Consider the following 25,978-nt stretch of genomic DNA (forward strand, 5'->3'; position numbering starts at 1 on the left):
GCCAGCTGACTTGGGGCAAAGCTCGAAATAAAAATTTAAATAACTTATTTCAGGCCTTGCCCGGGCAAACCACGGTCTGCCCACTGCTTCTCAGGTGTCTGAATCACTCCCTCTGTCCTTTCATTCCTGTTCTGAGTGACAGACAGACTTTCGGGAACAAGGAACATCAGAACACAAATTAACATGACCATTGACAAAAGGACAGTATTATTAATAACATAATAACAGCCAATAATAATAAGGAGTTGTACTGAACTGTCCAATCAGAGAGACTGATGCAGTTACTGGGTGGAACATGAATGATTAGCTGATGCGTGTTTGACAGTGTTTGTGACAAGAGCTGGAGAGCGTACTCCGCAGAGTGACTGAGAATGTAAGGTAAGTACGTAATACATATCCAGATTTTAATAATTTGTTTAAAATAAATGTGTCTTATATATCTCATTAAATATTTCATATAGTCATGTCGTCAATAAAAATACATTCTTAAATACATTTTTAAATATATGCCTATTTTCTGAAACCGGACTTCCTATGTAGTTTTTATGAATGAGATGAGTGAGTGAGTGAGTGAATGACGCTACTTAGGTAGGCAGATCAAACAAGCTCTTCAATCATAGCTCTGTCTGGATCTTTGAGATTCATTTCGGACTTTGACTGGACATTGTTGGGCACTCCTAGATCTGTCCGGGCAAAACCCATCTTTGTGATGCATTTCGGACTTGCGAATTTCCCAGTTTCAGGGCTTGCCCATAGCATATACACATTTTTTTTTAAACGCAAGCCTGTGAACGTGAGAATACATCTGTACACTTTTTTTAAGCACTCGCCCACAGGCCTTCTGAGACACACAGACATCAAATACCTCATGTTTTAATTCATCTCAGGTGAACAGGCGAGCGTTAGTTTCTAACCCTGTGTATCTGTATCTCTCCAAGCAAAGGATGGTTTGCAATAAGTCTTGGATTTGGCTTAGAGTGTCATTTATTATTTTTATTATTATTATTATTATTATTATTATTATTATTATTATTATTATTATTATTATTATTTGTTTATTTAGCAGACGCCTTTATCCAAGGCGACTTACAGAGACTAGGGTGTGTGAACTATGCATCAGCTGCAGAGTCACTTACAACTACGTCTCACCCGAAAGAAGGAGCACAAGGAGGTTAAGTGACTTGCTCAGGGTCACACAATGAGTCAGTTGCTGAGGTGGGATTTGAACTGGGTACCTCCTGGTTACAAACCCTTTTCTTTAACCACTGGACCACACAGCCTCCTATCCTTTAAATAATTAAGTTGAATACAACAAAGAAAGGTATGTTTCAAAGAAGACATCAGGTTATGCAGTGTCAGGAACTGTATTCTGTTAACCTGTATGTCAACCCAGTGACCAATGGCACCAGAGATGGTGCTGCACATCCCATTTACCGTAGGGACTACATGTTGCCATCTTGTATTGCCTGCAAAAGGCTTCCACTGTGAAAGTGTACCAAAAGAACAAACATGCATAAAAGACAGATATGGGCACTGAGCTGCAATGCGAACACAAATAAAATAAACTTTGAATGTGGCACCCAGGAGCTGAAGGGCGATTTTTGTCATCTGTATTGATGTGGACATCTCAAAAACATCTCCTGTTTATAGTAGAGAGGATGTTACGTCCATTATCTGGGTTACTGGGCTGTAACGATACATTAGCCAGCTGTATTGTCCTGTAGAAGGTGTTATCCACTTAACCAAAAGTCCATAGAGAACTGATCCAGTGTGTGCTCACCACAACCTGCATCCTCCTTGTATATATGCAAACATGTAAGTGTCACATACAGATGGATTGCCAGACAGCTTCCTCCATTGATCCATAGATTATGATACTATAAATAACATGTGGTAAAGAAGTTATTAAATAAATGGTTCTATACACTAGAATAAGTAGTTCTTTTGATATATGTATTTGCTTTATAGCTTTAGCAGAGATGAATTGTTTTTTACAGATCTGAGCAGTGCATTAAATCAGAAACAGGACGTACCGTAGGAGAAGGTTCAGGAAGCCTGTTGTAGCCATTGGGCTTCCAGTTTCTTTCTAAAAGTTTCATAGCTATGTGCCTGCCTTCAATGAAGGAAATGTAGTCTTTGTAATTACTGCAAGGTCCAGCCAAGATGCTCAAGAAATTGAGGTTGTAACTCAGGTACTCCAGAAGTGTAGGCCTTGCTCTGAAAAATTTAGAATTTAAAATTACCATAAGTAAAAAAAAAAAAAAAAACTTGATAAATATGATTTAAATAAACAACAGCAAAAATGACCAAATCCTACAATTATTTAATGAATGTTTATTAGTGTTAGGACCTATATTACATAAAGTGTTATTTCTAAAACAGTAAATGAAGAAGAAAAGTTTCCTCTGCTGTGTGACAATTATAATCTTGGAAATAAGAACCAGGTACATTTGCTTAATCCATCTCTGGTTAAGGCCTCTATCTCGCTCACTATCTAGACTTGCCAGTTACAATTTGCCAATAAATCCAGTGAAATCCGGCTGACCTGGTTTTCATACATTTCTGGAAAAACTCATCCATAAATCAGTATGTGGAATAACTTCTTGTAACAAATTTTCACGCAAAGGTTCATCAAATCCAGATGACACTTACTTTACAGCTAAGCGTTGCTGCTCAGAGGTGAGTTCTTCATCTTTCCTATATAAACCTAGCAGAAATTAAGGATGACACTATTAAATCCATATAGACATAATATTAATTTAAACCAGTTTCTAAGATGCAAATGCTGTGTAATACTGAATGTAAAGCATTCAAGTCTGTAGAATTGTTTCTGATTTAAACTTTCTCCAGTACACTCAAGGAAACAAGCTATACAGTATAATCTCAATCCTCAAACTTGTTTATAATAAATGCAGTGAATCAACTCGTCAAATGTTTAACCCTGGAAATTATGTTCAGGATGTCATTTGTGTGTGAGTGTTTGCACATACAGTGACTATGACATACACCTGCACTTGGCTTTTAAAGAAACAAAGCACACATTTGAATAACATTGAAGAGAAAAAAATAATATTACAGTATGTGCCTTTCTGAATACTGCACAATTGCCGTAAATAAGATGAATTCACATATGAAAAGTTAGAAAATACATTTGACTTGGATTACTGCTACCCAGGAGCACACTTTGTAATTTAAAAGTATATAAATCCCCTATAGATCTAATCAAGAACCAGCCTTTAAAATCAGAACATTTACTACTGACTGAAAATGTATTTCACAAATCTCTATAATGGTTTATCTGTAGAAAATGACACAGAAAAGACACCTCTATGCAGTTATCACTTTGTGAATTGTATATAGTGAATAAAGTTGTTAGGGAGATGAAAAAAAAAAAAAAAGAAAAACATTATTCAGAATATAGCAGTTACACATGAGCAGTAAGAAGGAACAGTGGTGGCTCTGCCAGCAAAATGTTTTTTGTTACATGGTTTCGTAATATTCTGGGTTACGTTCTATTATTGGCTCTTGATGTTTGATTTTATCTTCTCTTACCGTCATGCACCTGAAAGGCTACAGTAGTAATCTTCTGTGTAATTATCATCAGTGGTCTGTAATGATAAATATATATATATATATATATATATATATATATATATATATATATATATATATATATATATATATATATATATATATATATAATCAATTATTCATCAAAAAATTGAACTACAGTTTATCATGAATAGGGCTCATTTGTAAACGAAGGTGATGTAATGGGAACTTTGACCAGAAGAGGTACTGAGGCTAGCAGACACCAGAGGGTGCTGTTGCAGCGGCCCCATTTATAAAAATGTTTAGTATAATACCGTATGTTAAAGTTTTTTTTGTTTTTTTTTCATAGACTGCACCATTACCCCTGCACTAAAACATAAAGCCTAACCAAACTGAAAGTACAGTATTTTCATTTAGACAGTCTTGCAGACCAGCAAAACAAAATTAAATAAAAAATAAATACAGATAACAAAATGAATAGCCCATTGTGACGTGGTACATAGAGAACAGTAGCTGTTTTAGTTCAGCCTAGTCATTTGGTACTATGTGATTTACACTGACGTCCATAAGGACTGGCTAAATGTATCAAACTTTGTAATTCCTATTTTATAATAGTATGCATATGTGTACTTGATTCTCTATTCAGAAAGTAAACCATACAAACCTATTTCACTGTGTCACACAAAATAATAAATGCATTCCTATAACATGAAATACCACCCTTACATTAAAAGTTACACTAGTGATTCTACCAATTTAACATGGACAAAAAACACAATTTGATAGTTAAACAGTCACACCCTGAATGTCTTTATACTTTTAATGTGGCAGATACTACCCTACAAATAATGAACATTACATCGGTACAATATAACAAGAAGTATACAGTGTTGGGCTTAATAAAGATCTTTTTTTATGAGCAACAAACATTTAAAATATTTAAAAAGATGGCAATTACCCTGCTCTGACACACTTTTTCTTACTTTTTACTATTTTAGGTTATACTTGATTATACAAATTAGAATGATCCTGCAAACTGCATTATTTTAAATTGGATTGGAGTAATCCCTTTAAGAATTACCAAACTGGACAACTGACAACATTACCATGTGCCACCTGATAATGAAGCTGCAGTGAGTAATTGGCTCTTTTGGAATACTGCCAAATACTGCAGTTGGATTTATAGTGGTTGGAATTTAGCAAGTTGATATTACCTTAATCTTTAACCTAAAGTTTCACAGACTGGGATTAGCACAAATCTTGGACTAATTTATGTTCCCTTAGATGCTAAACGAGGTATGTGAAACAACCTCAATGTATAAACAGGAGGTACTGGAGGTAATGCAATTCAATCTAGCGAGGTCACCTGGAGGGTTTGTGGCAGTGCAGTGACTCAATGCACTAAACTGTTGTACTGTTACATCCTGTACACTAGGGGGAGCGAGGGAAGTTTTTTTTTTTGGTATGGCTTTGGAGAGTGTCTCTTTCCTTTCTTTCCCAACAATGTAAAAAAAGACAAAAGGTCTCAAAACACACTGAGAAACACTTAACATGGGCCATATTTTCAAAGCATTTACTCCAGTCTTGAATTAACGCCTATGTTTTTTAAACTAAGTAATATAATCCAAGTTCTCTTAAGCAAGAGGATGTTTGTTAGGGTTACCATATGGCTCCAGATTAACCGGACGCTTTGAGACAGACCGGGATTTCAAAATTCCCCCTAAATTGAAAGTAATTCACGTATAAATGAGCTCCACCTTTGCTCAGATTAATCCTGCTGTGGTGGAATTGCTTGGGCGCAGCAAACAATTCACACTGATCAGCTGCTTCTGATCAGATCTTAATGAACGAATAGCTAATTTATCGATAGAGCAACGAGATGATGATGCGATTGTATTTGCAGAATAATATGGGCGATTGAATTTTAACAAACAGAAAAAAATAGCGTCTGGCTGCAATTCATTCTTGGTATAATACAATTATTTGACGCGCATGCAGGTATTTAAGCACCATTATTAATTGTAGCTAAGGATGGTTCATTTACACCTTCATTTATTTCAATTTAGGGGCAAGTTTGAAATCCCGTTCTGTCTCACAGCGTCCGGTTAATCTGGAGCCATATGGTAACCCTATGTTTGTTTCTGATTTTGTAACATTAACATTATTATTTTTTTCTCTTTTAAAAAAAAGTAGGCGTTAATTAAAGACTGGAGGAAATGGTTTGAAAACATGGCCCCAAAAGCCCTTCCACACTTCAGTGTTTTTTTCTTTGTTTTAAAGTTTTAATGACTGTTTAAGTTAAGCGTTGTTTTTAAACCCTTTCATTGCTTTGAAAAATGAGAATTACCTTTGTGAACATTAGAAAAGGGTTTAATGAACCGCAAACTGATTTATTTAATCAAAAAGATCTTAGCAAAACATTCTTGAAACAGACCTGAAAGTTTGCTGCCGTATAATTTTCTTTTCATTTGCAATTAGTAATGCATTCACGTTTCAGTCTAAGCAACATTGACGGCAGAAAACCGAGATGCTGCCAATCAAGGTATTTGAGATTCAGTTGCACTTACAACATATTTAAAATAAACAGATGGAAAATTAGAATAAGGTGAAACTGAAAAACGGATTTTAAAAGAGTAGTTACTGATTTAAAGACAATAATATTCATGCACATGGGGAGGGGATTTACTATGGAACATGTCTCTTATCAGTTTAGTAGGTTGCCAACAAACTTTGTTCAAGGAGGACTGAAGGCAAGGCACAAACTGCACTGAGAATGTAATCACAGTTCTTGTGTACATAAGGGTGTGGTCATTTTTTCTTCTATACATAATGGAACAAGCTGCAGATATATGATCAGGAGGGAATAAGAGTGCTAAAACAAATGGCTACTATATAATTACCAGTGAATAGCCATCTCATTTGCACATTTGGAAGACAGTTTTCTAGGATTGGTGGACTGGATTCTGAAAGGTATAGGTTTTCCTTAATGGTGTTGAGAAAATACTCCTCCAAGTTGTGTTATAAGTTAACTTACCTTTTGACTACCACACAAATAGAATGATTTTAACTGGTTGTCTGCCATAGATATATGCAACATAGCTCAGATCAGCCAAAGAATCTATAGAAGTAAGAGACAGTGCCATCTAGTGATCTGCCACTTTGGATCAAGTTTCCTGGCAATAGTTTCCTGTGCACTAGATAGTATTACATTTGTAGGTTGCGCACTGTTACAGCATTTATGTTTAGATCTATATTTATGACAAGACCTCTGTCATAGGTACTAAAAAGGTTTGTGTATTTGAGCATTGGTTTTTGAACAGCCTTTTTTGCTGATGTCTTCCTGTGACAGAGATCGAATGATTCTTGGTGTTAGACCTGCGAGGCAGCTGCATAAAGTGAACAGAATACCCTGGACTAAATCGCAGGACAGTTTATTCCCAGGAAATGGCGTGGCATCCGCGGATTGGAGGAGCAGATGCGCTCATTGACCAAGCAGTCATGGGTGACGTTATAAAAAAGGGGACGTAGTGATGTGATCTGTTCCTTTGTGAATGGTTATATTAAAGGACCAGAAGGAGAACCTGTATTGTGAAACTTGAGTGTTTTGTTTGTTTTTGTTTGTCGTTAATAATACTGTTTGTAATTATTTGGACAGCTAATATGATCCGGAACTGTCGCCAAAGGCCAGCATTAAACCTAGATCAACAACACTGCACTTTTGTTTAACACTAAAGAACTGTATTCACCACGAGAAAATGCAGATCTTCTATTGGTTGATTTTATTTTAACATACAAAAATAAAACTCCACAATTAAATTTAAAACAATGTTATCTGCAATCAACTCTTGATTAATTGGTCCGATTAATCTATTAATCAGAGCAGCCCTAATATATATTCCATGTGCATTTTTTTTTTACTGTTTTCAGGGTTTTAAAAAATTGTTAAATGTAAAATAAAAATTAAAAAAAAAACAATAAAAAAAAGGTTTACTCTTGAGTGAGAGGATTCAGGTAAAAAAAAATGAATTATTTGAAAAAAAACAAAAAAAAAAACATCTGAAGCTTCAAGTTTTAATATATTTTAAATACTATTTAATTTCACGTAACCTGTGCATTTTTTTATGTGTTGAAATTCCATCAGTGATGTAGAAGGAAGGACACAGAACAGATAGTTAAACGGACAATAATATTCAATCTGGAAGAAAAAAAAAAATCTCCAAACTCACCCTGAGAAATCAGTTGACAGGAGCCCATAGTTAAATATGTACACTCTGCTAACTTGGCATAGTATGAGGTACCCCATTGCAACAATCAGCGAGTACCTGGATATAAAAACAGATGCATAAATATTTTAAAACATGCCTCAGTGCTAGCTAAATGAATCAATGTGACTTTAAGATTTCAAAGACTGTGCTTTATCACACCAAATGTATTCACCTTCAAATAAATAAAGCAAACATAACCACACTTTAACTTAGACTAATACTTTACTTTAGAAAAAAAACAGAATGTATTTAAAAATACATGGTACCATCAAAATATGAGTTGTCGCTATTTGTATTAAAAAATAAATAATATTCCATAATCCTCTCTTGGTATTTATCTCTGCCAGTTTGTGATGCCATATACACAAATCTGTCTCATGCAGCTATATCTGCCAATCTTTGCTTGTCAGATATCTTTGCTAAACCATGAATGATCAAATTCTATTATATTGTACTTTAGATTCGCATTTTTGAACATAAATAATCAATCTAGCTATATATCATTTTTGTTACAGATTTCTGTATTTATAGAATAATGTACATCAGTGGAACTTTTCTCTTGCCAAATGCATTTTCTTAAATAAAATGCAGCTCATTTGGCATAAGAGAAAAATAAAGCATCTGGTTTAAAATGCAAGCACAAGGTATTTTAATTCCACCTCCACCTTATTAAACATAACTTGATACTGTATTTGTTACACAAGCTCCTGCAAGCTCCAGGCAATTGTACTAATTATAGTCTTGTCTAGGTACAGTGAATAATATATAACTTAACACTTAAAATACTTAAACAAAAAGAATAACAGTGTTTTTCACAAACATTTAATGTAGTCCATCCAATTCAGTAACATATCATTTATTCCCACAGTTACTAAATATAGATAGGGTAAGCAACAGCTGGATTTTATTAGAACATTTTACAGCACTGGGGAATCATCCTGGATATAACTAACCTGGACTCAAAGAACAAACTATCTGTGGTTCTCCTGGGATTACCACTAAATGAAATTCAGGGGGGAGCCCCAGTGCAGTAAAACACTATAAAAATACAGCTGCGGCTTATCCTGCAAGGTATAGGGTTATTAAATAGATATGTGCAAACTGCATTCTAAAAATGCAAACATTCCGTACTGACACAATTAAGCCTTGTCTAAAGTAATGTGTAAGATTATGACCACATGTTTTTAATATGAGGCTAAATAACTGGTTTCTCTGTGGATATAATTGTGAAAGAAATTAAACATACTTTCATGTATTATACAAAACCTCTCTGTACATGATTTTGCATTTTTAAAGATTAAAAGCTGATATCAGAAATGTCCAAGCTACTGGCCAGAGAAAAAAAAAAGTTCATGCTATCAAAATAAACTGGCACTGCACTGGCCATATCACTGTTAAGACAAATATGTGCCGTGCTGTGCTTTTATAGCTGCTAAAGTAATTTGGTCAGTGGCCCAGCTAAAAATGTACAGGAATAACCTTATTTCCTGAAGTAAAAAGAATTCACCACAGTCAGGTTAATTTGAGTTGAGGTCTCACTTTATTACCTCTTCTTCCTAATGAGATCAGATACAAGATCTGCTCTAGATAAAAATTAAACTCTATCCGGAATGCCAATATTATATTAAGACACACTAAATTCAACCATTGAACCTTGAGCTTCTTTCAGTTTAATGTGAAGAAATTCTGTTAGTTACCTGTGTAGGTTTTGAATGCTTGCTTTAAGCATGATGCAGTAGCAAATGGATACCATTGTGAAAATATGTAAAGAATACCTGGAGAGGAAAAAGGTTAAATAATGTGAGGTTTTACATATTTCATTAAAATTCATGAAAGTACTTAAAAATACACATTGAACACATTGCTATGTTCAACATTATCTTTCAACCGAGATTAAATACCCACAGTATATTCCACACTTATGTGCAAATAGTTTTTCCCTCTGCATAATATCAAAAAGGTGTATCATAACAGGCAACAGAAACCAACATAGGAGTTATGCTAAAGTGGGTTTATAAACCCCCGTTTGTCTATTTTTTTTTTAAAACACAGTATTTGAAAATGTAACATGTAATTAATACAGATTACATAATCTAGTAATACTGTATGTGAGGCTACTGGAAAGTACCCTGTTCATTTTGCAACAACTGAACTGATCCACAACTACGTGTTTTTCTAAAATGCATCAAAACATTGTCAGATGTGTCTAATTGTGGAGCCACAAGACTGTGTTTTCCTTATTTCACAAGGGTTGTAGCTGGAGTCTGAGAGTAAAAATACCAACCTAGTACTGCAGATTTATTCCCATGTGCATGTGACTGCAAATTACAGTTTTTACAACTTTCCCTTCAAAACCATTTGCCAAAAAACAGGCTCAAGTCCTAGGACTTTCTTAAGCAGTGACTAACAATTGTGCTGAATTGTGTGATTGACTTGTCAAAGCCAAGTTTAGAATAAAATGAAGTTATCAGTACTTCCCTCAATACCAAAAATAATATATAGTATGTAATTGTGATACTAACGTGATAACTATAGTACCAAAAAAATAAAAGAACCAATGCACTGTACTTACCAACCAAAGCAGAATATTGCAAAATATGCTCCAAGGAGAGTGGCGACGGCATGACGGATGGTTGTGCTGGCTTTATTTGGACTGAGGTATAGGCGAAACCAAAAAGCAGCTAGAAGAGCACAAAGCTGACAAGCGAGGAAATTCACCTAAACATAAAAATAAAGCATGGCCTGTCTGAATAGCACTGAAGAAACAGCAACAGTAAGACTGTATTTAATGACTTCCTCAGGTAATGGCTAGATTTTTTTTTGGGGGGGGGGGGGGGGGGGGTATGTATATATCGAGGAACCAAGAAATTAAGCTATAATCCTATACAAATGAAAAAAAACACAAAGAAAGTGATTTCTATAATTTCTAATTGTTCTATTGCAAGATGTAAATTAGAGATTCAGCTTTATAATAAAACAACAAATTATTACATAACACGCATAAAATGAAAAATAACATGCAAAAACTAATTTCATACTTTGCCAAAAGTATTTTACCCTTTGCTTCCTTTACAGCTTGCAGTCTTTTTTGTATTTTAAAACCAGTTCCTGGCATCTTACCGGAGATATTTTTGCGCATTCTTCAACACATACAGCTTTCAGTTCTGCAATCAACTTTTTGCAACAGCAGCCTTCAAGTCAATCCACAACTTTTCGATGGGATTTGTCTGGGGACTGAGAGGGCCAATCCATAACTGTAATCTTCCTTTTTTTTCTAAAATTCCTTTGTAGACTTTGCAGAATGCTTAGGGTCATTATCCTGCTGGAATACAAACTTCCATCAAGTAAGCTTTCTAGCACTGGGTAACAAATGAGAGTGCAAAATCTCTTGATATTTTGCAGCATTCATTGATCCTTCTACAATACAAAGGTCGCCTGTGCTGGAGGAAGAAAAACAAGCCCATACCATCACACAACCTCCACCATGTTTAACACTGGGCATGATGAACTTTTCTTTAAATTATTCTCCTCTCTTCCTCCAAACATATTTTTGCTTTCTTGGTGAAAAAAAAGTTATATTTTGGATTCGTCTGACCATAAAATTAGGTTGAAGAAATCATCAGGCTTCTTCAAGTATTCAATGGAAAACTCCAATTGCTTTCTTTTGTGTATTATTTTTAACAAAGGTTTGCATCTTGGTTTTCGACCATGAACATTCATCTTGTTACAGTATTGTTGAATTTCTTGAACATCTTCTTTCAATTCTTGTATCAAATCTTTTGCAGTAATCTGAGGATTTTGCCAGTCTGCTCAAACGATTCTTCTTCGCGATTTTGCAGAAATCTTTATTGGTCTTCCACACCTGGAGCTAGTTGCAGTAGTTCCTGTTCTCCTGTGTTTGTCAATAATAGCCCACACAGTGCTTTTCGGTAAACGAGTCTTTCTGCTATATTTCTGGTAGTTTCTCCTTTTTCGTTTAGTTGTATCACTGATGTTTTGAGATAGTTGCTGTACACTTTAGTTTTAACCATTTTTGTTGCTATTTTGAATCACAAAGTTCCAATTTATCATCAGATGTTGGTTTTCAATCATAATAATTGACAATAATTAGCAACAAATGGGTTTCATACGAAATATGTTGATTGCCCAAATACTTTTGTCAAAATATGAAATTAGTTTTTGCATGTTATTTTTCATTTTATGCATGTTATGTAATAATTTGTTGTTTTATTATAAAGTCTCTAAACATATCCACACAGAGCCTCTGCTTTAATGCTAAGTATAAATTGGATGACTCAGACAGAAGCCATGCTTACACAATTCTTTATTTTCAATAAATTAACTACTTAATTGTATGTTCTGTATGAGTGTAGAGATATTGGCCATTATTGGTTGCTTTCTACAGATAAATACATTAAAAAAAAACAAAAACAAAAAAAACAGTCACAAGTTAATCTGCTGTCAACCACATAGCTATGTGCTGATGTGGCAAAAAATAGCTACAGATTACTAAGTGGCTATTAAAGCCCCGTCTGGCTATAGAGGACTCGCTCTGGAACCATGATAAACAAATCCATGAGGATTAGTGTTTATGAGAAACATTATTATTGCTGGTATTATTTTTTATCCACAGCATTAACTTCTCACACAACACATACAAACAGTAAAAATAAATAAACAAAACATAACATACATCTCCTGCTATGGCTGTAAGAACAAGATTAGACTTATCAGTATAAGTGTAGGGATGCTCAGTCTAATGTGCTACATATAAAAAAATGAATCAATGATAACCATATCCACTGTATGCACATGTGAAAATATATGGCATACAGACAAGCATGCCCTAGATTCTCATACTTTAAATAACTTGTGCTATTCTTATAAGTTGTGTTTAATCACTATTGGATATGCAGTTATCTAGGTACTGTATATGCAAAACTGTGACAAAAAAGTAACATACTGTACAGTGTGTACACAATATGGAGCAGGTATAATAAAATGAAGAAAGGCTATTTTTCTGTCTCAAATAAAAGCTGAGAAAGAACTAAACGTTAAAGATAGTGCATGTTTAAATAAATTATTTACAGTACCACAGTATACATGATGCTACATGGAAGTTCATGGTGTGCTGTGTGTATGCTACAATTAAGGACATCCATAGAAAACAATGCATTTCAGTCTTGAACACAGAAGCACCTGGGACACAAGCATCTGCAATCAATGCTCAGTCTAAGCCTGGTATATAGCTGCATAGCCCATTGCCTAGGAACGTGATTTGAAAGAAAGAAATGGTCATTTAAATCTGTCTGTTTTCTTAGTACAGGAACATGCAAAGGGTGTAGAGTAGGCCAATGAAACATATTTCTAAGAACATGGAGACATTTTATTAACTTTGAACTTTCCAGTAAATTCTATCCCAGAATTTCACTGTTAAATCCCATCTACAGTTTGTCTCACCACTAACAATACCTGAAGCAGTGGGATCAATTGTAAAGGTATCATAACGTTCCCAAAAAAGAATTTTAAAAAATGGGCTCTAATACAAGGGTTCCCAAAGCATGGCCCAACAACTCCATTAATGCGGCCTACAGTGTCACTCCTATTGAATCTTATATGTGGCCCGGAGCAGCTGCCAAGCACTTGATTTACAGTAACCTTTACAGCAGAGGCCCCCAACGCGGTTTGTTGATATTAAGCACCATGCAGGCAGGCAGGAGAGCAGGATTATATAATACAGGAATACATTTTTGCACGTACTATACATGAACACTAATGAACAGACTGACTCAGCGGTTTCTACGTGCATGCCAGTCTGTGAGACAGTGAACTCTGCTACGCAAGCAATGGCAGCAGCGGGAATAAACGAGAAGTGCAAGAATAGTTTCAAACATTTCAAGACCAATGAACAGAAAAAATATTTTGTAATTGCGAAGGAAGGCAAACCTCTCTGTCTTCTATGCAAACAGTTCATTGGAGTCATGAAAGAATATAATGTTAAACGCCACTACAAAACAAAACACGCAGCATATGATCAATACGTGGGTGAGCAGAGGAAAAGGTGGGCGGAGAGTCTTTGCAAGGAATTAACAACACTGCAATATTTTTTTCTAAAATAATGACATTCTCTCTTTTAAAGTTTAAGATGCAGTTGATTATTGTTGAGGGGGTCGGTATAGCATTGTTTATTTGCAATAACTCAACCTTAGCCAGGTCCGGCTCCAGGTTCACAATCCCACATAGTGTGAAACCATGTACCTGGGTCGTACACGGGTTGACCCGGGTTGCATCAACCCACCTCAGGATGTGGGTTGACCCGCTTTGACCCAGGTTGAGAGAGACAAAATGCATGATGGCCGACAAAATAACAAACAGCCATGCCTGCGTGAAAGTTTCACTTCCGCAAGGAAGTTTTTGTTTATTCTGTTTTGCTATGTTTTTGTTGCTTGAGACACACCATGACCCAGACTGCAGCAGGGATGTAGAAACATTTGCTTTAATCAACATTTGGGCCAACGGTTCAGTCCAGAGAAGCATGGCACCAGGTCCTGACCCGGGTAGGTTTCGACCCGTGTAGAGCATGCCAGTGTGAAAGGGGCTTTAGTTAACTGGAAATGTAGAATACCCATCGCCTCAATAGTATTCAATTGTAGATTAAAGGAGCCTAAAAAACACTGTTTTTTTAGTCCACCCCACATATCGTGCAGACAGATGTTAATGATATTCTTCACAATTTATTGAATAGCTTGTTGTAGTTATTGACAACATAAATAAATGCTAATGATTTCATCTTTACAGTTTACTGAATTGGCTGTTACTGGTGTTGGCATTGTTAATAAATGGCAAGATTTTTTTATGTATTAAATTGACATATCAATAATAGTAATATAGTACATGATTTTATATTTTTCATTTATTGAATTGAGTGTTATTGTCACTGGCAACGGGAATAGAGTAAATGCTAATGCCATGGGTTAATGTTTCTACAATTTATTGACAAACGGAGTAAATACTAAGAAATAGTTTACATGTATTAAATTTGTAATTTATTTAGCTGAAATATTGAAATGGTTGCAACACAAATAAATGCGCCTGAAAACGGTACTTGAAATTTGCAATCCATGCAATTTGGTCACATTGTGGCCCACGGTCCCACAGCAGCCTTGATATGCGGCCCTTTGCTCTGTAAACTTTAGGCACCACTGCTAATACTTGTATTATGTGCTGTAGTTAAGGGGAACAATGTTTTTTTCCAGTAAATAATGTATTGTCCTAGTTTATTTGTTTCACATGTGGTTATTCTCATAAAAAGAAATGAACAAATACAAATGACATTAACAAAAAAAAAAACAAAAGGACCTTGTACTTGTACGTTTGCTTAAATTAGATTTGTCTAGGCAAGCAGCCAGCGTTCAAGTAAGAGACAAGTTAAAGATATGACCTCCAAAACCATGGAAATGTGCTTTAATTGTTACTTGCGTCCCTCACAACAAAACTACTGGAGATAACCTTTAGCATGTATTCCGTATAAGGTAAACAGGAGTGTTGGGTTTTGTATGGCTACTTTAATAATACCACTGCTCGGCTTTCATTGATATTAATGTATTCTACTACAATTAATATATATGTTACGTTAAAAGTTTGAATCTGGTAAATCTTAAGTTTTACCGGTAACTGTCAACATTTACCAAGGTAGTCGACAATTATGAAGAAATATATTTCTTTTCGGACATTTACCGGTGTAGTGTTATTTTCTGGTATGTGTTAAAAAGTGGTATGCACCACACTGCGTTTGCCCGCGCATGCCTAAACAACCCACTAAGAAAGCAGGGAAACGCCCATTCAAATCTGGTAGACTATGTTATGTTGTTTTTGGTATTTTACATCTTTTTAAATGTAATTTATCATATTTTCCAGGCTTTTACATTGTTTTTAATGTCATTTATTATATTTTTCCACCATTAAGAAGTATGCAAATAGTTATCACATGCACTACATTGTGTCTTGTTCATTTTATCTTGTTCGTTGTGAATAGTTTTTTCTTTTCATAGATATTGATTGTCTGTTTCCAGTTTAAGTTTAAAAAAAAGTGTAACATAGTGGTAAACATACCTCTTTTTGACAATAGGAAAACACCCATTAGATTACAATTGATTGCACATGTGCCAAAACCTGACAGAGTAACACTTTCTGACATTACAATGGTCACGTTTTGGTGTGCCTATCACATTCTGACGATGTATCACTTTCTAACACTGGTTTAAATGTCCAAAGCAAAGCGTTATCATTTTATTTCGGACATTTAATGCTTTACTTGGTAAATGTCGACAAATTCGCCAATATTCTAACTTTTACTTTAACACATATTGTGGATACAAATTAAAGTGCGTTATATTATTTCTTATATATCCTTCCAACGTGTGTGAAAATGTAATCAGTTTTAAAACAAATAAATAAAGCGCTGAGCTACAGTTGATTTCAAGGTGGAAAATACAGTATTTTTTTAATGTTGCTGGTGGTACTATTTATTGATAGCACACATGACATTTCTAAATAAACGACTTCAATGTGATGTCAGAACTGCATTTAAAACAAAACAAAAAATAGCTCCCGAACACATCTCTATAGTTGAAAAAAAATAGATTTGCCTGTTGAATCTGCTTATTCTACCTCAACAGCTGCATCGTAAAAAACAACAACAACAACAAAAAAAAAAAACTATACCATACATTTGTATTCATAGTTTCAGTTTCTTCTCGCCGTTGCTATGTAGGCTACACATGTAATTACTGTACTTTCCACGGGTTACTTGCAGTTCCTACCTGGTCCAATGGAACTCCCAATAGCTCACTGACTGGATGTAATAACTTAGAACCTGTCGTTCTGAATGGAATGTTGTTGGGTTGTTCTGCCATCCTGCATTTTGGACGTCCAGCTTCTCTTAGTTAGCAGCCTAACATCTGCACAAGTAAGTGGAAAAATAAACATATAAATACTCCACTTCAATACAAATAATACAAGAAAATAAACAGGTCGAAGTAAAATATATTCCTTAGTCTGTCCGCTTCAGACTTTCTTCTGTACTTTTCACGGGTCGAACAGAATCCGCCACGGCTTACCGTCGACAGTACCCTACTCAGCGCTGGTAGTTGTCACAATGAAAAAAGCTTTCTTTCTGTCAATCTAATGTTATAATAATGCCTTCTGTTATCGACACCAAGATAGGCTCCTAATGAGGAGGCGGGAATGAACAAGCGAGGAGTGGCAGTGAGTTTGCACTTAAGGCTCGATGCTCTTACAAACTTGTACAACAACTGATTTTTGTCGGGCAGGAATAGAAGACTTTAAACTTGTGTGATTTGGAACGTGAGACTAATGCACGTTAACTTGAAGAAAACGTAGTCTGTATATAGTATTTAACCCCCTTTGCAGCAGCTATTATCAAGGAGACAATACCTCGACTGTTTTTTTCAATATTGAGTCTATTGTCTTTAAACTTTAAATGGTTTCTTATTTCATGTAATTTAACATTACCTTATGCAAACTATTGATTTTGCTATTATTATCTTGGCTGTTGACCTCTCACTGACTTTTGTTTGTGGGGAAAAAATGATATACCCTTCCTAAAAATGCTGCCATTTACTTTCTACAGTTAGTTCAGAACTACAATTTACAGTAGTAATGTGTTGTAAAATGTAGTAAATTGTATACTACATCTTTGGTGTACAAGCTGTATGACAAAGTGGTTATACAGTATTCAACAGCATTACCATATTTAAAGTGTAAGTAGCAGGGTTCCAAAAAAATACAGCATTACACGTCTCCACGAGTTACTACAACTGTTTAAATAACATACATGTAATTTTTCTTTTCATTGTTAATATCCTGACAACACTTATAACTTTAAAGTCTGTTTCAAACCTCATTCAAAATGTCCGCACTAGTGCAATGATAGTGTAAGGATTATTGCCCACATTGTCAAACAGGTAAAACTGCAATAACGATCCATGATGTGGTGCGGAACAGAAAGGCCAGAGTACTTGTTATGTTTTTTTTTTTTTTTTTTTTTCTTAAATCACTCTTCCTGCAGTGATTTAGAGGACATATCTCAAACCCTAGTGCATTAGAGCAGACATTTTGAAAGAGCTTTGAAACAGACTTTAAAGTTGTAAGTGTAAAAAGTTGTCAGGATGTTACCAACGAGCAACACGTGGGGACGTATGGCACTATATTTTTCGGAACCCGCTACCTACTTTTTAATGCAGTATTCTACAGAAAATAATATCATGTGCTGTCATTTTTTTTTTTTTTTTAAATTCTGCATTAAAATACATATACCAAAGTAAATTCTGGAGACATTAATAATTGCCCTGATTAAAAATGAGACATTTAAGTCTGCCACCCAGGTGTTACTCATACACAGTAACCTGCAAATTAAATTGCGCTAATGCGCTCTTTTAATGACAAATAAACATAAAATAAAATGGTGCAAAAACTAGCAAAAACACACTGGTCAAAATAAATGGTTTTACAAAAACTCACAAAATTAAACAGACAGTACAACATGAACACGACCACGAAACACAGACCTCCACCTCTATCACCAATATCAATTCTAACCCTTCTTTCTAACACCTGTGAACATCTCATTTATTCAATTGTTGGCTCCAGCCACATTCCCACGTGTTTTGATAGAGAGAAACTGAATCCCCTCCCTCCCAAACCAATATACCCCACATCAACACACACGCATGTGCATCTTACATTTGTAAAGACAGAGAGAGGATGGGGCTGGCAGAGTTGAAAGGTCACACTGTCATATCATTTGAATGGATTAAAGAAGGCTGTTCATTTCTGGGGTGATACTATAACTTAGAACTTTGCATAGTAAGTTCAATCAATCAATCAACCTTTATTTAATATAGCGCCTTTCACAAAAGCAATGTCTCAAAGCACTTTACATGGCTAAAACAGAAAATACAAGCAGCAAATACAATAATCACAGCAATTGAAAATACATGAGCAGCAGATTAAATGCATAAATAAATACATAAATCAGAAGTAAATAAAAACAAGATCAATAAAACAATAAGAATGCAATGAAATGAAATGTAAACTTAAAAGTTCACTTTTATAAAAAGAAATTAATCATACATAACTGTTCTGCATACAAAATCGGTGGTCAATTTTTGACGGGGAAAAATATTTCTTTTTAAAAATTTTAATTTCTTGACAGCAGTAGACCTAAAATGCAACAAATGTCCTTTGCAGATGAAGATTTTTGTTTGTTGTGTGTGTGTGTATATATATTTGCATCCTGAGCCATTTGGAAAAAAAGGCATATACTTGAACTTTGACCCATTTGACTCCTCGAGACCATCACTTTTAATTCAAACACAAAATGTCTCATTTTCAATCAAACCACAACCGTATCACAACATCATTACAGCGACTGCCCATAACAGCACTACGACATCACAGCGACAGACATTACAGTGCCGACCAATGCAGTGACTGCCCATAACAGCACTACGACATCACCGCGACGAACTACAATTCAATTCCCAGAAGACTCTGCGAAGTTCACAAACGCGTCACTTACCAGGAACTCCCCCCGCCCCCCAAACCCCCCCCCCCCCCCCAGTATGCAGGTTTTAATATGACTTAGCTGTGTCAGTGAAACTTGTATTGCACAATTGTAAAGAAGTTGTATAGCAGGTTTGATGAAGATCTCTTGTAGAGCGAAATGCTGATCTTGGGTATAATAAAAAATATAAACACTTTGGAGCATAATATATACAGGTAGTGGACAAAAAAATGGAAACACCTGGGTAAATGAGGGATACCACATATATTGAAAGCAAGGGCTTCCACACAGGTGTGGCTCATGCATTAATTAAGCAAGTAACATCCCAGCATGCTTAGGGTCATGTATAAAAATGCTGGACAGGCCTGGTTGCCTATAATTATGGTTAGCATGGCTGCAAGAGGAGACCTCAGTGACTTTGAAAGAGGGGTGATTGTTGGGTCGCGTTTGGCAGGAGCTTCAGTGACCAAGACAGCTCAACTTGCTGATGTTTCACGAGCAACGGTGTCTAAGGTGATGTCGGCATGGAACTCCGAGGGAAAGACATCATCAGCAAAGGGCAACAGTGGACGGAAGCTCATATCCAGGATCGTGATATCCATGCATTAATTCGAAGTGCAAGGCAAAACAGATAAGCAACTGCAGATCATTTGACTGCACATTTCAACCTGGGGCGCGAGCAGTCAGTATGATCAAAAACGGTCCGCCGAGAACTCCACAGAGCGGGATACCATAGTGGCCCAACGCCCTATTAAGTGACTTTACATTGGTGTTTCCATTTTTTTTTCCACTACCTGTATATATATATACGAAAGATTGAGTTCCTTTTAGCACCGCTTGCAATAAATATACAACTGTGCACTAGATGACTGGCTCTTATTTCTTACCCGACACTTTGGCAGATCAAACCTGGGCTTCATATATCTATGGCAGGCAAGTAGAACAGAAGAACAGTTCCTGAACACAGCTTAAACTAGCCCCTAATGTGTTACAATGCAGTGATTTTTGTATAACACATTTCAAGTCCATTTCTGTATGTTACTCTGCATTTTGATACACCCATGCAATTTCTGGACATGTAACTTGTGGTACATTATTAGGGAGGACACAGCTAAACAGCAAGAGGAACAATTAAGATATATTAAAGGCTTGTGTAAACCAACTGGGTTTTCATTGCCGTGTTTAACAAATGCCCCTTTAGAGACATAACAGTTTCTGCTGTAAAGCTCTGAAATTGTCTGACTTTTCACTGATTTGTTGTGTCTGAAATAGCCCCCTAAACTGTCTATCTGATGTAGAAAACTCACCACAGATTTTCGTAATGTGGCATTTATGGTCAACCATAGATAATGAACAAGAATCATAGAGAATCCTAGGTGTTGGTACTTAATCATGTGACAATGTGGGACAAACAGTTGAAAGATCACATTTTCATATGATTTGAATGGAATAAGAAAGGCAGTTCAAAGCCAGGTTTAGAGAAATAAGATTAAAACGTGTTATTGTAGCAACAGAGCCACTCTAAACACCTTGAAATAGTAAGGGACGTGAAATTTAAAACAACCTTTGAAACCATGTACTCAAAATATAAAAATAAACACAATTGTGGACATTGTGAAATTGTAAAATACTACAGTTTTTCTTATTCATATTTATGTTTCATTTTTGCTTCAGGATACTTAATTAAAAAAAAAAACGAAAAAAAAAAAAAAGTTGTTGCCAATGGTGTTTACCCCAGTTTTCTCCCCAATTTGGAATGCCCAATTATTATTTTGTATCACGGTTCACCGGTGCAACCCCTCGGCGACTTGGGAAACGGAGGCTGAATAACACGTCCTCCGAAACGTGTTCCTGCCAGTCCGTCATTTTTTGCACTGCGGATCCACAGCGAAGCCACCAGACCTATAGTGCCGCAGGACAACACAGATCTTCACCGCAGACCTGCAGGCGTCCTATCAGCCACAGGGGTTGCTGGTGCGCAGTGGGCGGCGCTCAACCAATTGTGCGCCGCCCCCTAGGAACCCCAGGTCATGGTCGGCAATGACATAGCCTAGATTTGAACCTGCAATCTCCAGGCTATAGGGCGCATCCTACAATCCACGCAGAGCACCTTTACTGGATGCGCCACTCGGGAGCCTAGGATGCTTTTTTAACATTGCAAAAGAAAACACAATGCATTATTGTAGCTGTGATGTCCATTACCCTGAGATATTCACTGGAAATCTCCAATGCCTTTTGGCTCATCTTGATGTTTTAAATGCCAACAGTTTTGTAAAGGGACAGTTTCAGTGTGTGTGAGTGGCACTAACAGTACTTTAACACAAAACAAACAAACAAACAAAAAAACACAAACAACTATTGCTGTTAATTAAAAAGGAAAACATCAGGAAACCACAGACAAATGTACGGCACACATAGAATCTATAACAAAAGCTCTAAATGTCTTTCCTAAACAGGGAGACATCCAATTCTTTTAGTCACAGCAACCAAATTATACTGCGTCTGACTATATAATCTTACTTCATATTCAAATACCACCATCTTTTGTGCTTTGTTTCAACGTGGTTTCGGATTGACCCAGAAGTTGAGATAAAGTTAAAAGCACAGTAACTGTTTTGTAAGTTAGTATGGCTCTTTTGTTCATCATTTAAGACAATCGTTTCTGCCAAGTGTCCAACCTATTGGTCATGAAAAGTGAGGTATGAAAATAGCAACCTTACCCTAACCTTAAAGAGGGGTGAATCGTGATAATATAACGATATGACCCTGGGATTTTTCCGACCCTCTCACCCACCCTGTGTTTCATATTTATTTAGGTGAGTTCAGCACTATTATTGTTTCTATCTTTATTCAGTACTTTAAATAAAATATTACATTAATTACAAAAAAACTCTGTTACAGTAAATCATTTAATTAGTGTTTTCACCACATTTTTCAATAAAACAATTTATCTCAACTATCATATATAATAAAACAATGTTAGAACATAATATTAACACAACTGTTTGTTGGATAGTAATTTGTAACTAAATATGGTCCACTTACCTTTTAAGTAAAACATCCAATAAATAATGGATTTTTATTTCATCAGGCCTCAGGCTTGTAAATTAACTGTCTGATAGAATGTTCAGTTTTAAAAGCACTTTTAAAATTCTGGAACGGTTTAATCAGCTTGCAGAAAATAAGGCTTGCAGATCACAATGTATTTATTAATGAGCAATATAGGACAACATGAAAACAAGGTGTTGCACCCCTTGGGTTTATCTTGGTGAAAAGAAATTGAATAAATATATGTGTAACAATTAAATAACCTGGGCAGGATACTTTTATCAAGGGTTACAAATATCCTTCTGTTGATCTTTTAAAGATCAAACCTGCAGTATCTTTCATTCCTATGAAACCAAATGTGGTTTAGCGTAAATCAAATACACCCTTTTTTTTCACATTGACTCATGTTTAGGACCCTACCTGCATAATTACACTTATGTGAGTTCAGGTGTGGTCTTTGTCCCTGTGACATCAGTGTTGTTTCAGGATAAATAGGTATTACCTGAGCCTAAAAAACAAAATCAACAGCAAACATTAAGGACTTCTGATATAGTTTTTTAGGCAAATGAGAGGTAAGACATGTTTTTTTAAAGCTTTATCATACTGAAAAAATAAATGATGTAAACAGTTGTTGTTAGTTATGAACCTCCAAATAATTAGAATGATCTGATGAAAACCATTCATGTTTTATTGATGTATTCAGTTGCCTTACTTATAGGAATAACTATGTAATTCTTCCATTCTTTAGGCAAAAAGTCTAACTTCCATACTTTATTATAAAGCTTCAATAATATTTCTAAGCTGATATCTGGCAACAATTTAAACATATTAGAAGATATCTTCACTTGGTGTAGAATTCTTGCCTTTTTCGCAGCTTTCAATTCCCCAATTGAGAAAGAAACATTTATTTTTGTTTGAACATCTTCCCTATCTTCCAATATCAAAGAATTAGCAATATAAAATTAACACCTTAGAAAAAGCTAACCCCAACATAGATGCTTTCTTCTCATCATCCGTAACAACTAGCCAATCCTACATCAAAGGAATCAATTTGTTTCCCTTCCCTTTTCCTGCCATTGCCTTTATTTTATTCCAAACATCCTTTACATTAGTATCAGAACTTATTTTAGTGCAATAATCCTCCCAACGTTCTTTTTTCTTTTTCCTAATAACCCTTTGAGCCATTGCTTTTTTTATCTGTGACATATAGAGTCACAGTTAACACCAACCACCTTCGAGGTAGATCAGGAAAGTACAGTGCGTTTTTTTAATTTGTTTTTCGAAAAGTGTTTTTAGGGGGAAAAAAGCAGTGTTTGTTTTTGGGAAAAAGAGAAAAAAATTGTGTATTGAAGGGGAAAGGAGTGTTTTTTTTCTGGGGAAAAAAAATTATACAACAAAATACATAATAAAGAAATGGGGAGAAGAAGCGGGAGAGGAAAGCTGCAGCAACAGCACCAACAACAGCGGCAACAGGAGGTGCACCAACAACAGAAGCACGTCCTTGTAGGTCTTGGCAGAGGAAGACGACCTGCAGCTCCCACCACCACCAACACAAGAGGGAGACTACCTGTAGCTCCCACCTCCACCACCAGAGGGAGACTACCTACAGCTTCCACCTCCACCACAAGAGGAAGGACCAGGACGTGATCCTGGCAATCCTCAGCAGCCACTGCATAGGTTGCTGAGGGGAGCACGGGGGAAAACAGCCCGGCCGCAGTGGCCGCGAAGCAGGCCAACACCGCCGCCGCCACTGCCAGAGTGGCCAACCTCAGCATCACGACTGTTAATGACTCCATCACCAGGGGGAGAAGTGGCGCTGGGTATCACTGGGTACGGCACCTTTTTAGCGACAGCCACGACTACTCGGCACATCCAACTTTCTACAGTCATACTAACTTTTGTGGTGGGGTACGCCTTGGTTTCTCCAGGGATACAGGAGATGGCCACCGAGCCCTGTGACCGCCAAGACGTACCCTGCAATAGAGCAGTCCGAATTATGGTTTTCCCGCACTCAGAGTCCATTAACGTGTGGGTGCTCACTTTGCCGACCTGCACACTGATAATACAAGGCCCCTCCCGACCATTTCCCTGATACTCACCGGCTTCCGCTGTCAGAAAATGTGAGGCCACATCACACTTCATAATGGCCGGGCAGTACCGTGCTATGTGCCCCACCTCATGGCACCGGTAGCACGTTGGGATAGACAACACTGTGGGAGACAGCTGCTTGTCCCTTGACCCTCCACTATGAGGGGTGGAGGGGTTCATTCTCGGCCAGCTGGAAGCTAACCTCGGTCTCCACTTTGGAGGCAAGACGCTCAACGGGGCGGGGGGGTCGCTGTCTTTGAGAACCGAGGCGGTGGTCGAAGCTTAGCTGCTGCAGGTGGAACAGGGCTGGGGTCCATCTGGAGAAGCGCGTCCTCGTAGGCCTCGGCGAGCTCAACCACCCTATCCATCATTTCTGGGCTGTGACCTGGCCTACCTCAGCGCTCTCGAGGCTGAGAACCTGTGATCTGCCTGCGGGGAACGGGGTCACTTTGTGGTCAGCTGCCCCGTCCTCCAGGAGGAGGAGGAGACGGAGCACCACTTCCAGGCGAGAGCAGCCACAACCACTTGCACCTTCCTATGGCTGGAGGAGGATTGCCTGCCACTCCTATCTTCACCACCATGGAAGGGCTGCCTTATTGGCTGGGGGCTCCCCTCCTGCCATCACCTCCAGAGGGTCTGCTGCTGCCATCGCCTACAGAGGGACCGCTCCTGCCCGCATTGCCTGGGGTTGCCTATCTCGCACTGCCTGGGGTTGCCTGTCCCGCACCACCTGGGGCTGCCGAGCCCGCAACGCCTAGGGCTGCAGAGCCCGCACCGCATGGGGCTGCCTGTCCGGCACCGCCTGGGGCTGCCTGTCCCGCACTGCCTGGGGTTGCCTGTCCCGCACTGCCTGGGATTGCCTGTCCAGCACCGCCTGGGGTTGCCTGTCCCGCACTGCCTGGGGTTGCCTGTCCCGCACCGCCTGGGGTTGCCTGTCCCGCACCGCCTGGGGCTGCCTGTCCTGCACCGCCTGGGGTTGCCTGTCCTGCACCGCCTGGGGTTGCCTGTCCCGCACCACCTGGGGCTGCCGAGTCCGCAACGCCTAGGGCTGCAGAGCCCGCACCGCATGGGGCTGCCTGTCCGGCACCGCCTGGGGCTGCCTGTCCCGCACTGCCTGGGATTGCCTGTCCCGCACCGCCTGGGGTTGCCTGTCCTGCACTGCCTGGGGTTGCCTGTCCCGCACCGCCTGGGGTTGCCTGTCCCGCACCGCCTGGGCCTGCCTGTCCTGCACCACCTGGGGTTGCCTGTCCTGCACCGCCTGGGGTTGCCTGTCCCACACCGCCTGGGGCTGCCTGTCCCGCACCGCCTGGGGTTGTCTGTCCTGCACCGCCTGGGGTTGCCTGTCCCGCACCGCCTGGGGCTGCCTGTCCCGCACCGCCTGGGGTTGCCTGTCCCGCACCGCCTGGGGTTGCCTGTCCTGCACCGCCTGGGGTTGCCT

At 37.8% G+C, this 25,978-nt stretch overlaps 1 protein-coding gene across 1 annotated transcript in view; it reads right to left on the minus strand.

Moving 5' to 3' along the window:
* The window catches only part of LOC117399242 (lysophospholipid acyltransferase 1-like), a 34,986-nt gene extending 17,956 nt beyond the window's left edge, over window positions 1–17,030 (minus strand). The window contains exons 1-8 of the mRNA XM_033998308.3: window positions 16,937–17,030; window positions 16,640–16,777; window positions 10,390–10,535; window positions 9,515–9,592; window positions 7,779–7,874; window positions 3,553–3,608; window positions 2,653–2,707; window positions 2,034–2,217 (exon numbers count right to left, since the gene is read on the minus strand). Of these exons, the coding sequence (XP_033854199.3) occupies window positions 2,034–2,217; window positions 2,653–2,707; window positions 3,553–3,608; window positions 7,779–7,874; window positions 9,515–9,592; window positions 10,390–10,535; window positions 16,640–16,732 (708 nt within the window). The 5' untranslated portion in view covers window positions 16,733–16,777; window positions 16,937–17,030. The remainder of the gene's footprint in view (window positions 1–2,033; window positions 2,218–2,652; window positions 2,708–3,552; window positions 3,609–7,778; window positions 7,875–9,514; window positions 9,593–10,389; window positions 10,536–16,639; window positions 16,778–16,936) is intronic.
* Between the last annotated feature and the right edge of the window lie 8,948 nt (window positions 17,031–25,978).

The sequence above is a fragment of the Acipenser ruthenus genome, chromosome 4, assembly GCF_902713425.1.
Source record: "Acipenser ruthenus chromosome 4, fAciRut3.2 maternal haplotype, whole genome shotgun sequence".
In the NCBI taxonomy this organism is placed as follows: Eukaryota; Metazoa; Chordata; class Actinopteri; order Acipenseriformes; family Acipenseridae; genus Acipenser; species Acipenser ruthenus.